At 46.1% G+C, this 17,249-nt stretch overlaps 2 protein-coding genes across 2 annotated transcripts in view; one reads left to right on the forward strand and one right to left on the reverse strand.

Annotated features, from left to right (window-relative positions):
• Nucleotides 1-9,788, forward strand: part of ABRAXAS1 (abraxas 1, BRCA1 A complex subunit) — a 210,143-nt gene extending 200,355 nt beyond the window's left edge. The window contains exon 9 of the mRNA XM_085636577.1: nt 7,768-9,788. Coding sequence (XP_085492703.1) covers nt 7,768-8,189 — 422 coding nt within the window. The 3' untranslated portion in view covers nt 8,190-9,788. The remainder of the gene's footprint in view (nt 1-7,767) is intronic.
• MRPS18C (mitochondrial ribosomal protein S18C) overlaps nt 9,484-17,249 on the reverse strand; it is a 115,231-nt gene continuing 107,465 nt past the window's right edge. Inside the window, exons 5-6 of the mRNA XM_085636578.1 lie at nt 9,670-9,729; nt 9,484-9,580 (exon numbers count right to left, since the gene is read on the reverse strand). Coding sequence (XP_085492704.1) covers nt 9,504-9,580; nt 9,670-9,729 — 137 coding nt within the window. The 3' untranslated portion in view covers nt 9,484-9,503. The remainder of the gene's footprint in view (nt 9,581-9,669; nt 9,730-17,249) is intronic.

The raw sequence follows: 17,249 nt of genomic DNA on the forward strand, positions 1-17,249 counted from the left end.
CCCTTTTATATTATAGTATTTTCGGAGGGACATAAAGGCAGAACGAGGGATGGATAGAACCATCGACAGACACACAAGCACGTGGTTAGATAGCCAGACAGACAGACAGTGTCAGATAGATAGCCAGACAGACAGTGTCAGATAGACAGTGTCAGTCAGACCGAGTCAGACAGACCGAGACAGTCAAGGACAGAGTCAGTCAGAGTCAGACAGTCATACAGAATCAGAGACAGACAGAGTCAGACAGTCAGACAGAGTGACAGTCAGTCAGACAGAGTGACAGACAGAGTCAGTCAGACAGAGTCAGTTAGACAGTGTCAGTCAGAGTGACAGACAATCAGTCAGAGTGACAGACAGAGTGACAGGCAGAATCAGACAGAGTGACAGACAGTCTGAGAGAGAGTCAGACAGAGTCAGACAGTGTGACAGTCAGACAGAGTGACAGTCAGAGTGACAGAGTCAGTCAGACATAGTGACAGAGTCAGACAGAGTGACTCAGTCAGAGTGTCAGTCAGTCAGACAGTGTCAGTCAGAGTGACAGAGTCAGAGTCAGTCAGACAGAGTGACAGACCGAGTCAGAGAGTGACAGAGTCAGTCAGGGTGACTCAGTCAGAGTGACAATCAGAGTGACAGACTCAGTCAGACAGAGTGACAGACTCAGTCAGACAGAGTGATAGACCGAGTCAGTCAGTCAGAGTGACAGTCATACAGAGTGACAGTCAGTCAGACAGTCAGTCAGTTTCAGACACAGTCAGACAGACATTCAGTCAGACAGAGTTAGTCAGACAGTCAGACAGACAGTGTGACAGTCAGATAGTCAGTCAAACAGAGTGACAGTCAGTCAGAGTGACAGTCAGTCAGAGTGACAGTCAGTCAGAGTGTCAGTCAGTGTGACAGACCCAGTCAGTCAGTCAGAGTGACAGACAGACCAAGTCAGTCAGAGAGACGGAGTCAGACAGACAGTCAGTCAAACAGAGCCAGTCAGTCAGACAGAGAGTCAGTCAGTCAGAGTCAGACAGACAGATCTGTTTTCTACTGATAGCGTGGCCCCCTCTCACCCAAACACCGGCCCAGTCACCCACTGAAAGGAATTCCACAGCAAAGCCCCGGACCCTTGAAGGCTCCGTTCTCAGATATTTCTCACCATTCCGTGAGGGGTTCTGCTGGCTCTGGTGCCAGACCCCGATAAATCAACTCTGAGCCATTGGGCTCGGGCAGGGGCACCGAGGGGCTCTGGGCCAGAGCGTCCTTACCTAATTTTCCCAGCTGATGGAACAGCTGCAACTTTCATGGGGTCAGTGAAATTTCGCAGTACTTAATGACATCACAATGCAGCTCGCGGCCCCGGGAGAGCCCCCCCCAAACCGAAGGGAGTCACCCGTGCTGTGCGCAGAGTGCAGGGTTCAGAGAAGGGATGCCGGGACTGGTGGCATATGTTGAAGGCAGCACCGATAGAGGCCCATGCTGAGCCCTGCTCATGGGGTCCAGGTGCCATGGCCGGGATATGTACTACAGCTACACGGACAGGGCTAGTTCATAATTTACAAGTTCGGCCATTTTCTCGCAGCCCTCCAAAACTGCACATAAGATGTTGCTTTCATCTATGCAAAGAGTCTATTCAGAAATACCGTCTTTTTCAACGCATAAAATGCGAACTTGTCAAGGATATTTTGCATAATTGGTGAATTATACTTTGAAGGTTCTCTGCGTGAGAATTATTCTCTCACGTATGAAAGTCTCGCGAAATGCAAGTTATATGTATGTATTCAATAGTTATCTGCTTGAAAAGTGTTCTTGAAATATGGCCTGTTCTACAAAAAGCACATGATGTAGTTGCTGAATGGCGGTCATCTTTATGTAAATTATATTTGAAGTGTGACATCGGGCACAAAAGCCACATGACAAAACTGCTTAGCAGCCACCTGCATTCGATTGGAACTTCCTGAGAGAGCCCCATGATTGATTGGAAGGGAGGGGGGATGGAGGGACAGCAGAGAGAGTGGGGTGGAGGAGCTGGAAATAGAGACGAGAGGGAGAACAAAACAAGCCTCGATCTCTTCTCTTTTTCGGGCCATGTGTTTAAACACATGGCCCCATAAAGATAAGAAATCCCTCACTACAGAAGGAAAGCAGGCTAGCCAGTCAAAGTGGGCCGGCACAAAAAGCCAAAGGGAAGCAACATACATAGCTCTTTCCCTTTAGCATAAACGGTGATGCCAGACAATGGAAAAGAGGGGTGGGGCTTAAAGCCCTTTACTAAAACTCCTCAAAAACATTAAATCTCGCGAGCGAGCTGCACATGTGCGCAGCAATGCTAGGCGAGACCTAAAAAGGGTAATTGGAGAAGCCTTGTACTTTTCCACATGTGGTGTGACAGCTCTTGCCCTGACATTCTTTAAAATGGTCTGGATTGGACTTGAGAACTGGCAACATTTGCACACTGCATTACGTTTTAAAGAGGGTTGTTTCCAGAAAGTAGTCTTCGTTCTCAATAATAGGCGACTTTATGGTGGTAAGCCGCTTTTGGAAGGATATCATTGTATCATCTGGCAGTGATGGTTTGGCCAGATAGGGCTTTCAATCTTGGTCATCAGTGCAGGCTGCCGGAGTCTGAAAAAAATGTACTGACCCTTCTGGATGGTTAGGTGGAGGAGATGGTTAGACTGACTGGGGGTGGTGTGTGTGCTCGAGTATTGGAGGTTGAGAAGGAGGACTTATTGTCTGGTACTTGTGCTTTTGGAGCACTGGGTGTTGAGGTCCCTCATAGACAAGCTCCTCCTCAAAAGTTAACCTCTGTTTTTTCGAAATCAAACGCCATGTGCTGGATGGTTTTAACTGAAGTGGTCTGGCAGGCATCATGCATGTTTGAGGGTGAATGAACAATGTGCAATGGCATCTTGTTATTTGGCGAGTCTCTCCAGGATGGGAGCCTCGGAGGTTGAGGTTGGGCTTCTGGCCTTCGACTTGCGGTTCTGTTTTGAATGCGCACCAGCTGATCAATTTGAGTCCATAGATCAAGGCTCGGTGCCGTGCCGGAGAAAGGGCATCAAGGCAAGGAGGGGCATGGCTTAATGCACTTGGCGGATGGTGGCTTGGCTCTGAATTCTTGTCACAGTGCTGACTGAGTCCAAGGGCATCAGGAGAGAAGAGGCTGAGGCTTTTTACTGGGCTGGTTGTGAGCTTGATGCCAGACTCCTGCAGGAGAGATGCTCTGCCTCGGTGTAGGGCTTACTAGGTGGGATTTTGCCCTGGTCGGGTCCGTGTAGTCGTAACTAAATACATTCGAAAAAACATTCGAAGGTGAAATCAGTGCCCATGAACATTGTGTAATAAATCAGCAGTCCTACAACATCCTCTGACTCAAAGCTTCTTTGAAGAAAAACAACTTGTACTATCCGAGCCCAATACTAGACGCCAGGGATATTCAAAGCATGTGTATCTAGAGCTGCACATGCTATGATCACTCAATAACTTTAAGAATAACAATGACAATTGTGTTCCACACTTGGGGCTACCGTAGGCTGTTGACCCAGGTCACCCTATTTGATGCTAGGAGACCTTGCGATAATGTGACCTTTGTTCCAACATGCCCAGGCCTGTTGAACTACTGCAAAGGGATGCATACAGCTGCTCTCACAATGGACAACGAATTGGAAGATATCAAACCAGTAGCCACTGTTTCAGCCACCATATGCATATTATCCTAAATAATAGCTCTGATCCCAATATCGCCAATCAGTGAACAAGCATTTGCAATGCAATAGGTCTCACATTTATGCGAGTTTAAGCTATTGGCATTTTAAATGACAATGCCTTTTATTTATGTTTTAAAAACAAAAGGCATTGTTATTTGCAATGTCAATAGCTCCAACTCGCGTAAATGCGAGACCTATTGCATTGCATATGCTTGTTAATTATGTTTTTTTTTCCTGAAGGTATATATACTTCCTTGATTGTCAGACTTAACAAATTCTTTGCCCTCAAGAGACGTTGCGTGCGAGAGTTCAGGTGCTGTGAGGGTGGCCGGTGAGAGCATGGTACAGTGTTGTGAAAGTGCTGTATGTAAGATAGTGCAATTGTTGTGAGCGTGTTAAGTGCGAGAAAGTGTAGGTGTTGTGGAGTGATGGTGTGGGGAGAGTGCTGGGTGCCAAAGCACTCGAATGTTGTGAAAGTGTTGGGAGGCCCAGAAGTGCTTTACTCATGGTTTGAGAGCCCCGGGTGTGACAGCGCTGGGACTGAGTGCTCAGCACACCATGAAACACATGCAGCTCACACTCAGGGCGTCTCTCACCGGCACCACCCCAGCCAGACCATGTTGGTGCACGAGTGCACCTTTGATAGTGTACTTGTGATTGTTCTGGGAGGCTTAGTTAGACCTCTTACCCCAGCACACACATACACACGTACACTTCTTCACCCAGCAAGCTCGGGTAGAAGGCAGGAATTCAGTATTTACTACAAAGAGTGACAGATGTGTGTAGAGTTCGGTGAGGGGTTGATGGACATGGGGGTCCTACATGCACTTTAGTCATCAGTGGCTGTGCCTGCTACTTCTACAACCTGGAAGTGGGGGGGGGGGGGCGGAGAGCATCCTAGGACACAGAGAAAGTGCTGGAAGGGCACAGAAAGAGTGTGTATGAAAGAGGAGACAGAACGGAAGAGAGAGAGCAAGAAGAAGGAACAGAGAGTGTGTAAGAGAGAGAGAAAGGACGGTGACAAAAGAGTAAGACAGACATACAGAGAGAGATAGAAAGTCGGAAGGTGAGAGTGAATAATGAGAGACAGGAAAGTGAGCGAGGTTCGGTCACATGAAAGAGAACAAATGCTAAAAGAGAGACTAACAGAGATATGGGCAAAGAAAAGAGCCCAAAAGAGATACAGAAGGATGCTGACTGTGTCAGCACATATGATGAAATGGTAAAAAAGGCAGAGGGGCATACTGAAGGCGAGGTAGAGGGAACAGAGAGAACAAGCAGCCACAAAAGTGAACGCGACCGTTATCGGTTTCCAATTAACGCGACCGCGAGACAGGCAAATGTAAACAAGCGTAGGCACGATAATTGGAAACAGACGGCACAGCTGCTTGCTCCCGCACAGTAAACGTCATACATGCACGAGTGCTCATTGGAAACGGTGCAGGACATGCACGAGTTTCCCAAAAAGTCCTGAGTGATTCCAAGAGGAAGCAGCGCTTGGGCGCTGCCTAGGCGAGACCTAAAAAAAAAAAACATAAGTCCACCTCCCTAGTGTGGCAGAAAGCCCCACCTAACCATATTAGCCACTCCGAAGTTGGCAAGAAGGACAAAACCAGTATGGCCAAGCATTCATTAACACAATTGTTTACCGAAGAGGTGTGGCAACTATAACCACACAAGTCACAATATTAACATTTAGAAACCCTGAAAGTACTGTGCCACTTCTAAAATCGTATCAGAACAGAAACATTCTATTACTATGGAGACTTCTGGTCCTCCGTTAATGCAACGATATTTAATGTCACTAATGAATGAAGACTCCTCGATCTCGCCACCTGGAAGCGCTTTTCTTTGCCACCAAGCAGCTTGAAATGACAGCATAGATAGCTTCCTTTGCATATAAGAAGTTGTTTTTCAGATTTTAAAACATCAGATATAGGGTCGAGATTCTCAAGCAGGTCAATTTTATTACGTTTCTTGTCTCCTGAACCAATGCTGTGAAATATTCACACCCGTGTAACACAGCTCCCTCTTCTCTCTGGATGACCTTACTGACGAGTCCAAGTCTTGACACTTTGAGTGTTTTGGTATACACTGGGCGTTGGTGAGATCCCACGGGCAGGCATGTGTGCCAACGATCTGTAGCACTTCGCACGATAAACATCTCAGAGAAAGCATCTGCCAAAAAGGTCCATAGGCATTTTTTTCCACATGAACCTCCATCATAACCCTACTCGTAGATTACAGTATTCAGAGTATGTAAAAGGTATTCTGTTGCGATTGTGCCTCAGCCTTTATCTTTGGTCTTAACATCTGGGACCTTTATCACATGCATTAGCTTCTCATTGATGGCATCATTATCTTCAGTATCTGATATCTGTCTCTTAGCCTCATCTATCCTGACTGTATCCCTTTTTATTTTTCTTCGGCCAGTGTGTGCCAATCTAAGAACAGAGATTTGACATCAGCGGTTCTCTTGTTGTCTGCGGTCTTCACCTCTCCTTCTTCATTGGCCATAGTAGATGTATCAGATGAGTTTGTTAATGTCTTCAACTCGAACAAACGCTTTTATAATCTTTTCTCTGCTTTGTGGTAGGCGAGTGCAACACTGCCCAGATGAAGCAGAAACAAGGAATAAAAATAGATGTTCTTGATTTAAGTCCTCAATTGTGCTACGCGCTTTTCGAAGGAACAGGACATATTCTTGGTTCTGTGCTCGGGTTAAGAAAACAAATAATCATCCTTCTCTCTAAAGACGTTGCTGCAGTCCACCTCAGTTTAACAGTATCTCAATACTGAAGATGATAGCATTTAGATGTAGGAAATATAGTCAGCATTTCGACAATTCCACAGCTACAGAACACAGGTGATGCAGACGGTAACTAGACCAGTATAATAGCAGACACTCTGAAGTGCCTCCACACAGTACCTCTGAAGTGATTATATCACACCAATTTTCGGGGAGAATTCTGTACTTTGATGAGACTGGCAGTCTGCACTCGTCCGGTCTGCTCTGGATCAGCGCATTTCGAATGTTAGGATTCATTTACATTCATAGGGTCAACCGCAAGTATTTATGGATCTGTCATAGTTTATTTTTCAGCCAAGTTTAGAATATTTAGATATCCATGTTTATCATTATTTTATGCTGTAATTGGGGATTATCTTGGACTGAACGGAGAGAGTGAAAACAGTCACCAGCTCTCCGGCTAAAACAGGTCTGCTGTTTTTACCAACTTTGCAATATAGTGGGAGTGAATACTTCTGGTAAAGGTGATGAACGGAGAAGATGGTATAGGGTTGTGCTGTGGTTGGTTCCTAATTTTATCCTCTCTTAAATTAACCTTTATTTCATACCAGATTGTCTCTTGCCATTGGTGGGGAGCAAAATCAAGATAAGCCATTTAACATTAAGGAGGGGCCACTGTACTTAGTGAGTAGTAAGTAGAGAAATGAAATATAGCCTTGAGCCTTAACTTAGGCGGTGGGGTTAAACTGTGACCTGCGTATCCCACAAACCCAAGACTCTCAGTTTCAGTTAAGTAACCTCTTCGTATCAGGAGCTGCTACTGAAATAGACTGATGCAAGACCCTGCCTGTCTCTTCCCTCACACCCCATTGCTTGTCTATTATTTCACTGTGTTAATTGTGCAGGGCTATGCAGGGGAAACTCTCTTGGATTAAACAGTATATTAACCCTTTGTATAATTTACTTATGGCAAACGTTGTGCTGAAAGTTTTCGTGCGATTGGCATGTGCAAGCAAATGACCACATAAGGGTTTGGGTGATACCACAAGAGAAAGGTAGTCCAAAACAGTACACAGGTTTTACATTTTTTTTTTTAAACAATCAGTTTAGTCTTCCTCACATATGCTTCCTGTTAACTAGATTGTAAGGAGAGAAAGGAATAAAACATATCAATGTTGTCACAACCATCAAGCCTGGAGAGAGGTTTGTGAAACTTAATGCTTTACCACGTGCATATCGTAGACAAATACAGAACTGTAACTTTGCATAACTAAAAACTGTTTCACCCTGTGGATTACTAATAGCAATGTACTTGTCTAACAGGAGACCAGCCAGCTCCCGAAGATGAGGAAAAGGAGAATGTTTTCCTGTGTCAAGCATTGCGGGCATTTTTCCCAAACTCCAAACTTCTTCAGACATGTACTGTCTCACTACTTGGAAGGCAGATTCCGCACCACTGCCACAGCACAGACCAGAACCTCAATATAGCGGAAAAACTCACATTGATGTTGGAAGACAGCGACTATCCAGATATTGATGTACGGCAGGGCAGCAAACGCAAGGTCAGTGCAATCCAGGAAGAGCGAAAAGCATTGAAGAAGTCAAGGCTTTGGCAACTTCAGAGAAAGTCCAAAAGAAAAACTGACAAAGAACAAATACTGGCATTAAGTGGAACAGAGACTGACGAAGATCTTTCAGAACCACTTGCAGGCGGTCAAGAATTTCCACCATCACCTACTTTCTAATGTAGTCTGTCTCCCAAATTCTTTTTTGATTCTATTGAAGGGCTAATTCATGAATTAAAAATTAAAAAAATATTGTAAAACGTGTTTTGCACATTCCAGCTGCAATTTTGACTTCATCCATTAGCGTTGTATTCTTGACAAGGAATTGCGTGCTTTACATGCTTTGCAAGACACAAACCTCAGGTTTTAACTTCTTATTGATTCTGTAGCAAAAGTGTTTTGGTTAATTCTTATTGTGTAAGATACATGCATAACAGAATGCATGTGGGATATACTGGGACACCTGCTCCAAAGAAGCCATTAATAGGTGTGTTTCTCGAGCAGGATTCTCAAAGAACGATCTGGGTGGGAACGCTTCTTAATTATGGCCCTCTGTGTCTTTTTTTAAGGGTAGGGTCATTAACATAAACCTAGGAAAACCACAATGGCAGGTACTAACTGGTGTATGTTCTCCACTTAGGCCAAGGATTACAAGGTGGTAGTAAACGGTTTGGTTCTTACCACCCCCAGTAACTACTAATACCCAGGCTGATGCTTAATGTCTCATATTTCAAAAATTCCCTCAAAACATGGGGAATTACAGGTAAAATTGGTAAGTGCTGTACCGACTTATGCATGTATCAGAATTTACCACGTTTTTGCCCTGGGTAAATTTGCGGCATGCTTGACTTGCTACAGTTTGCTAGGGGAGAATTGCAGGGTGTGTGGTAGTTATTGTATCACTCAGAAATACGTTTCTGTACAAACCCTGTTTTTGCACAGTTGAGAACTAAGCGCCATTTCATCAAAAGAGCCTTAACTTATTTAAATGAGGATGTAAGAAAATCCCATCAAGATCTGCAAACTTGTTGGTGCAAATCTCTCAGAAGGCTGTGTTAAACTTTCTCTTGCACTTGACTACCCTTTTTCCCCTACTTGAGCAAGCAGGAATTTAAAATGGAGAAAAGCGACAATTGTGTGCAATGTATATCCTTCTGTCTGCCCTCCTAAAGCTGAAACATAATAACCTTCCTTCCCCCTGTAGAAGTTCATCCTGCCCGCTTGTTGCTTTTGGTACAGTAGCTACAATGTTTTTACGAAGGGGAGTGCTCAACTCAAGAAAAGCATTATACAGCAGCCTTGCAAAAAGAAAACACTAGCCCTTAGCGTTGTGCAGATTTAACGCTTATCAATGGCATTTTGCCATTCTTTTGTGTATCCATCCCACAGGAGTTTAGGAAGGGCATTAACTAAATAAAGAGATGTTTTTGCACAAAATGTATTTATAAATGAAATGTTGCAGTACACAGTGAGGCATTATGTTAACAGCATACTTTATTCAGGATTTCTGATGTCACATATTTTTGGGTCATGGAGGAACGCTGGATCTTTGTAAGTCACTGGCATAAATCCTGCAAGAAGAAGAGGACTTATATTAGTTAAATGAACCACTTGATAAACATGGCCCTGTTGCTTGAAAATGCTTCATGGTGTTGCTTACCCATTATGTGAGCCCTTTTAATGGCTTTGGAAATCTCTTTCTGTTTCTTTGCACATAAGCCTATGAAAGTCAAAATAAGTATACATTAGACGCAAAATAAACGCTAACTGAACAATAAATATTTTTGTAGTTAAATTACCCTTTGTATTTTGGATTATGGCTAACGTGTTTGCTGACTGTCTGATGTAAATGCACGTGCAGGGCACTCTCCAGCCATCCACTGTTGGATTTGTAACATTACAGCTTTTTTTTCTTTAAGAAGTTATTCATTTCAGTTTTAGGCGAACATCGAATGATTGGTGAACACTTTCCCTGAAACCCATGATGCACAGCTTGTAGATCTACCACACAAACCGCAAGATTGTTAAGATTGTTAAAGCAAAGTGGCCTTTACTCTACTGACTATATCAGATAATCCACAGCTGCAAGTACTTACAAATGACGTCATTATTAGGGCATGCTATAGTTCTCATTTGGGCTGAAAATATTTCACGGGCTTGTAGCATCACTCGTACATATTTATAGGTGTGCTTGTGAGAGGCTCCATGCAGGAAGCGGTTTACCGAGTGGCTGATTGGTGAGCTTTGAGGCTCATTTAGTGGCAAGTTTTACAAAGGGAAATACACATTTAATGGATGGAATCAAATAATCAAAACTACTGCCATTGTTCTTTGATAGCACTCCACTTGTTCGCGGTCTGCGAGGTTAACAATGCCAGGCCCCGGACCCCACCAATAACTTAAATGTTATTGATTTAAAACTGGATTTGCATTGTTTGGGGTGAAGTGGGTGGGTTATCCCAGTGGTGCTGCCTCCCCAGTTTCTCTCCTACATTTTCCTCGTCCCATTGGTAAGATTGGGAACGCAAAGGAGGTGACCAGAAGTCTAATCTCTCACTTGGTCCGGAAGGGATTGGGTTCCTGGTCAGGTCAATTAATATTGTGCAAAAATATTAACTGGCATTTTTGGTTTGAACGTTGAACCTTCATTATCTGACAGAAAGAGGGTAGCAATTACGGAAAGGTTTAAATGGTAAGAATACGCCCACTGATCTCCTGCTTATACTAGACAGTAGGTTTTTATATTTGGAAATGTGTCACCAAGAGTTCTATACCTTGATTAAGGACTGCACCCCTTTACACGTGGAAAGTAGAGGTGCTCCTCGTAGATCCCCCCCCCCCCCGGGAGGTCATGCTTGCATGGTCATTATTTGGCAGGCCTCTTGCCTAGACCATGCCCTTAGAGGCGAGGTAGACTGGGAAAGAGACCTCATGTCAGGTCTGTGATGGAACACAGGAACTACCCACTTTCCTGCAGTTTACAAACACTGGGATCTTGTTAAGCCAACTGCTGCCTCGCGCCATGCTGGTACAGCACATCCAAGTTCATTGGAGGAACATGTCAGAAGCCCAACTGAGATAGTATAAAATGTTTACCTTTGCAACATTTTACTGCTAAAACGTGTTCTTATGAAAGAAAAAACTGCAAAAGGCTGCAAGTTCTATGTTGGGGGGGAAAAGAGTTTAAAAAATGGCTTTTGCAAGGGAACTTTCCTGTGACGAATCTTCGAACTAAGTTGGCCATGGCCCACGAATAGACCGATGTAAAAGACCTCTCGACATAGAGATCTTCAGCAGTTGCTCCCACTATGTCAATTTGCCCAAGTTATCTCCTGCACCGACCAGAACCTCATGGTTTTGTCTGTGCCTATCCAGGAGCTGTTTTTTTTTAACCCACAAACGTGTAGTATATCAGAAATCACTGAAGATCACAATGTGGTGGTTTCTTTAGGATACCTTTACAACCGTCCTTACTCTTCTCGTCACTGTTCATACTGTCAGTATGAAACTAGTTTGTTGCAGGCTAATTGCGTTGTGCCCCGTTTCAGTTGTTTTATTTATCGTTCTACCTGTGGGGGAAGTCAATGTGATTTACAATACACAACTATATTCTGAGTACACACTGCACATCTCCATTTCAAAGAATCCGCATTGGTTATAGGTTACCTAGAGTGGCATTGGGTCCAACTGCACTTTAAATTCTGCTTACAAAAAATATGTTGTGTGGTGCAATGTGCACAACAGTTGAACTGGTGAGAAAGTTACAAAAGACGTCAATCTGTGCACACAATGGTGTGACTGAGTTTCCAGTTGTGTATTATAAATATCTGGAAATATTCCCAAAAGGTCTTTACAAGCATGCCACTGAGTGACATGGTTTGGGGGATGAAGAATATTAAGGCTGACAGTTCGATCAACTTACAAGAATTGCTGAGAGCCAAGGTCATTAATGTTACAGAGTTAAACGTGGTTTTACTTGTTTTTTGTAAGAATTGTTTTTCCATTTTAACACAAAACAGGATTACAAATAAATATTTTTATATCCGAAAGAGACACGCTAGTGATAGATTCCTTACCTTAGAATATCCCCAGGCGTCGGACTGGATCCAGAAAGTTTTTCGTCAGCAGTACCCCTGCATGTCGGAAGGTGGCGCTGTGCCGCTCCGCATCCGTCGCTGGCGTCGTAGGCGCCGAGATGACGTCACGGAGACTACTTAGGCGCCACCCATGCGCGCTGACGTCAGTTCTTTCTTTTTCCGCGCCAGCAAGCGCAGATCCGGTTAGAGCACATAGCCTAGTCACTTTTTAACTAAACTTTTGAGACTTTTTGTCTTCCATTTTTGAGTCTTTGACTCCTGGTGCCACGTAGGGGTGCCTGGATTTAAATCCTGTGGGGCCTGTCGCCATACGATGTCGGTGGCCGACCCCCATGGCGTCTGTCTCTACTGTCTGAAGCGCGACCATGACTCCCAGTCATGTTCCGACTGTCTGGCCATGGGTCCGAAGGCCTTACGGGAGAGGTCCCGTAAGTTGCTGGAGGCACCAGCAGTCGTCCCCGCGCCGTTCGAGGTCTAGTGATTGTTTGAGGGACCGCGCGCGGAGCCATCACCATTGCTCCTCGGGGTCAAAGTCTTCACGCTCTGAATCGGGTAAGAGACGTCATAAAAAGAAGTAGAAGAAGCGTTCCGCTCTCCGACGTCTCCCCGTCAGTCTCCTGACGCGGACGAGGGGGCCGGAGGTCCCACCCCCACGGCTCCTTTGGAGCCTGTGAGTCCCGCGTTCTACCCACCTTATCCGGGTCCGTCGACGACTCCTGCCCAGGTGCAAGATTTTCTTGCTGCTATGGACCGCCTTTTCAGGCCTCTGGCTCCTGCCGGTGCGCCTTCGGGCCCCACGGTCCCTGCTGAGGGCCCTCCCTTGCCACCAGCTCCACTGCCGGCAGCTCCGGCGCCACAAGATCCTCCGCCGGAAGCTCCGGCCCCGGCGCCACAAGGTCCTCCGCCAAAGGCTCTGGCGCCGCCCTCTGCTCCGCTCCCGGCGCCGCAGTGGGTTACGTTCATTCCACCACCGCCCTTGCCTGGGTTCCCGGACAATTTTGTTCCTGGTTGGGACCCTAATTGGGACACGGAGCCGGACCATTTATATTCCCCTGTCCCTCCCCCCACTGCCGCAGCCTGTTACACGGGCTGTGGAGGAAGGGGACTACTGGGAGGGGTCTGAGGACCCTCTTGCACGGCAGTGCGGGTCGGAACAGGAATGGACAGAAGAGTTGGAGGATGCAGGTGGCCTTGACTTCTCATTTGACCCCGGTTTTCTTTCTCCTCTTGCTGTGGCTCTGGAGGAAGGCACCACATACACTGTTGTGCTCCGTAGAGCAGCTGAGGCCCTTGACCCCGACCTGCCTACGGTGTCCCTCAAAACTAATCTCCTTACTGAAGTACTTAAGCCAGCAGCAAGCTCTATGGAGCCCCTGCTACCGTTCAATGAGGCGTTAACTAACGTATTGATGGGCACCTGGTCTAGACCAGCCACGGGGGTTCCTGTGGATAAAAACGTGGCCAGGTGCAATCGCCCAGCCCCGGGCGACCCTGCTTTTTTGACAACCCACCCTACCCCGGAGAGCTTGGTCATCAAAGTCTCCACTTCCAGAGCGCATTCCCTACCGCCCCGCCGGATAAGGAATCCAAGAAGCTGGAACAGTTCGGCAAGAAACTGTTTTCATCTGGCAGCTTAGGGTTGCGGTCGGTGAACACCGCATGCCTCTTGGGCCGCTATTCCCATGCTGTGTGGGATACGGTTGCGCAGGTGCTGCCTCAGTGTCCAGAGGAGGCTCGGACAGTGCTTTCCCAAGCTGTTGCGGAGGGTAAAGATGCAGCAAAGTTCGCCATCCGGTGTGGACTGGACACCGCGGACTCACTGGGTAGGGCGATTTCCACAACAGTGGCCCTACGTCGCCACGCCTGGTTGCGGTCCAGTGGTTTTTCAGGGGATGTACAAAGTTCTCTTATGGACATGCCCTTTGATGGTACTCGCCTGTTTGGTGATAAGGCAGATAGTGCGCTGGAGCGTTTTAAGGACTCCCAGGCTACGGCCAAGTCCTTAGGTCTCTCCTCCACACGCCAAGCCACGTCTGCTTTTCGTTCATTTCGTGGCCACGGAAGGGGCGCCCCGACATGTTCGCTCAGCCAGAAGCCTGCGCAGAAACAACCTCTGCGCGGCCGCTGCAGCGGGACAGGGGGCCAGCGTGTGGGTCAGTCCACCTCCGCCCCTGCAGCTGCCGCCTAAAAGCCTTCCTAGTCCGAGCTTTGGGGCACATCCCACTCCAGGATTCGCCATTACCTTCCTCACTGGCGTTCTGTTACCTTGGACAGGTGGGTGCTGCAAATCGTCCGAAGGAGCTACTCCCTCCCCTTCGAGCCTGCCCCTCCAGCCATGCCACCTCAGTTCCACCGCATGTCGGGGGACCATTTTGCGCTTCTTCAGCAGGAAGTCACAGCCCTCTTGGCCAAGGGGGCCATCGAGCGCGTTCCTGGAACAGAAGTAGGAGGTGGTTGTTATTCCCACTACTTTCTGGTCCCCAAGAAGGACAAAGGGGGCCTGCGTCCCATCTTGGACCTCAGGAACATCAACTGCTTCCTCCGGAAGGAGAAGTTCAAGATGTGGACTCTAGCTCAGGTTTTGGCTGCCCTCGACCCTGGAGACTGGATGGTAACGTTGGACTTCCAGGATGCATATTTTCATATCATCATCAAAATATCTTTATTTCGGCAATTTGCCTTAAAAAGTACATAAAAAAATAAATATATATACAGACAAACTTGGCTCAGAATGAAAACATGTCATGATAATACATTAAGTAGTGCATAGTCCCCTTCTCCTATTCCACATTGCAAAGAGGAATTTAGAGACTGCAAAAACTATACATTCAGATGTGTCTGTTTTTAAAATTCTAAAAGCGTGGCTACATTGCCGAAAACCCATATTTTTGCATATAGGCACTATCCAATGCTTCCTAGCTTTTGTGTATGCAGGGCAAAAAAATAGTACATGGAGCTCATCCTCTTTAACACAACTGCAGCCAGGGCAGGTCTCAACAGAATTTGATGCCCAGCTGCTGGTAAAAGATCGCAGAGGTAGTGTGCCATATCTCCATTGCAAGTATAGTTTTCTTGATGGTATAGGATAAATAATATCCATAAAATTCTCGAATTGATAAAAGTCCTTGACACTTAAAAAAGATTTGGTTAAAACTCCAATATTAGGGGCAGTCTGCACTCTGTTTTGTTTCTCAGCCACATAGATCTTAGTGAGCATCTTCCGTGAGATCATCTTGCAGCTTAGTTCCGGTTCATACCACATATCACCCAGCCCAAGTTTGATGCACTGGGATTTTATAAACACAAACCAAGGGATTTTTGGTACACAGTTGCTTGCCAGAATTTCTTTCAGCTCTAATCTATAATACAATAATTCCGGCGTAGTCCACAACCTGTGCCAGTACCTAAGAGGCTTCAGAGCTAGTTCATCATCCATCGACCTCAGATTCAGATCCATCCTCAAAGGATGCAACGGAGTACTCTGTGGAAGCGATAGTAGCTGTCTGATGAACTTATTTTCAATTTTGAGAAGTTCCAACCCAGGTAAATGCCCCCAAAGTTCTGCTCCATATAGAATTGCTGCCCTGGCCTGGCTCTTGTATACTTCGAGCGGGGGTTTAACTGGTTTGTATGTGGACGTGTTGGAAAACTTAAGAATACCCCCAGCATACTGGGCTAGTTTCAGCTGCGCCTTGGCAATTTGTGGAACCCATGAAAGATTTTCGCTCAACGTCACTCCTAGGTAATCAAAAATTTTTACCCTTTCCAGATTTAATAATCCAAGTTTAGGGTTTGGCCGTGTGGAAGGTGAAGGATTAAACACCATATACTTTGTTTTATTCACATTAATTTCCAGGCCTCGACCTCTACAAAAGTCCTCGAAACTATCAAGGACACGCTGGATTCCCATTGGTGATTTGGAAAGTAGCAGGGTGTCATCCGCAAACATGATTGCTGGCACCCTGCTACCTGCCAGAATTGGGGCGTCATTATTAAGGGCGCTATTAAGATGGGAAATCACACCATTGACATATAGGCAGAACAGGGTAGGTGCTAGAACGCACCCCTGTCTCACCCCTCTGCCAATGGGAAACTTAGAGGTTAAAGCCCCGTTCTTCCCATGGCGCACCTGGGCAAAGTTGCCCTCATGCAACTTGATCAGTATTGTCAGGATTGGTAGAGGTACCCCCAAACTGGCCAACACACCCCATAGTTTCCCTCGGGGTACTAAGTCAAAAGCGGAGCGGAGGTCCACGAATACCATGTAGAGGCTGCCACCCTCAATCTTTGCTGTTTTCCAAAATAGTAATAACAAGCGAAAGATTTGGTCCATGGTAGAGGTGTTCCTCCTAAACCCCGCTTGGTATTGGCTCAGTATAGCGTGCTCCTCCATCCAATCCTCAAGTCGTTCAAGGATGAGCCGTGCAAAAATTTTTTGCGGCACATCTATGAGGCTGATGGGCCTGTAATTTGCCGGTAACAGGGGGGAACCCTTCTTGAAGATGGGAACGATTTCTGCACCCAACCAAGTGCAGGGCACGTTCATTCCTCTCAAGATTGCATTGAATAAAATGCATAGGTATGGTCCCCAGATCTCCATTTGGTGTTTAAAGAGGTCTCCTGGCAGTTTATCTAGCCCAGGGGCCTTGCTAGATGGAATTTTCGAAATGGCATTAGCAACTTCCTCAGGCGAAAACTGTAAACAATCATAGGAGTCATTCAGTGCTGGTAGTGCCGGATATGTGTCCATATCAACTTCGATGGCATACAGGGCTCTGAAGTGGTCTTCCCAGATACTAGCCTCTATATTAGGCTCAGTGGCCGGTTTAGGATCCCCACTTCCTGTGTTGACTATAGACCAAAATTTACGGGCATCTCTCTGTTCTAGAGCGCATGACAGATCGGTCCATTTTGCATGGTCCCAATCCTGTTTGGCCAACTTCAGCATAGCTTTATAATGGGTTCTCTTGGTGGCGATAAGGATCTTGTCATTGCCTTGTTTTACAGCCCGAATCAACTCTTTTTTTGCCAGGCGACAAGCATCATTATACCAAGAGGAGAGGGGGGTCCTATTCTTTCTCTTGGTTGATACTGGATTAAACATATCTGACAAGATAATAACAAGGTTTGTATGCAGGGCCTG

The sequence above is a fragment of the Triturus cristatus genome, chromosome 2_1 (genome assembly GCF_964204655.1).
Source record: "Triturus cristatus chromosome 2_1, aTriCri1.1, whole genome shotgun sequence".
NCBI lineage: Eukaryota > Metazoa > Chordata > Amphibia > Caudata > Salamandridae > Triturus > Triturus cristatus.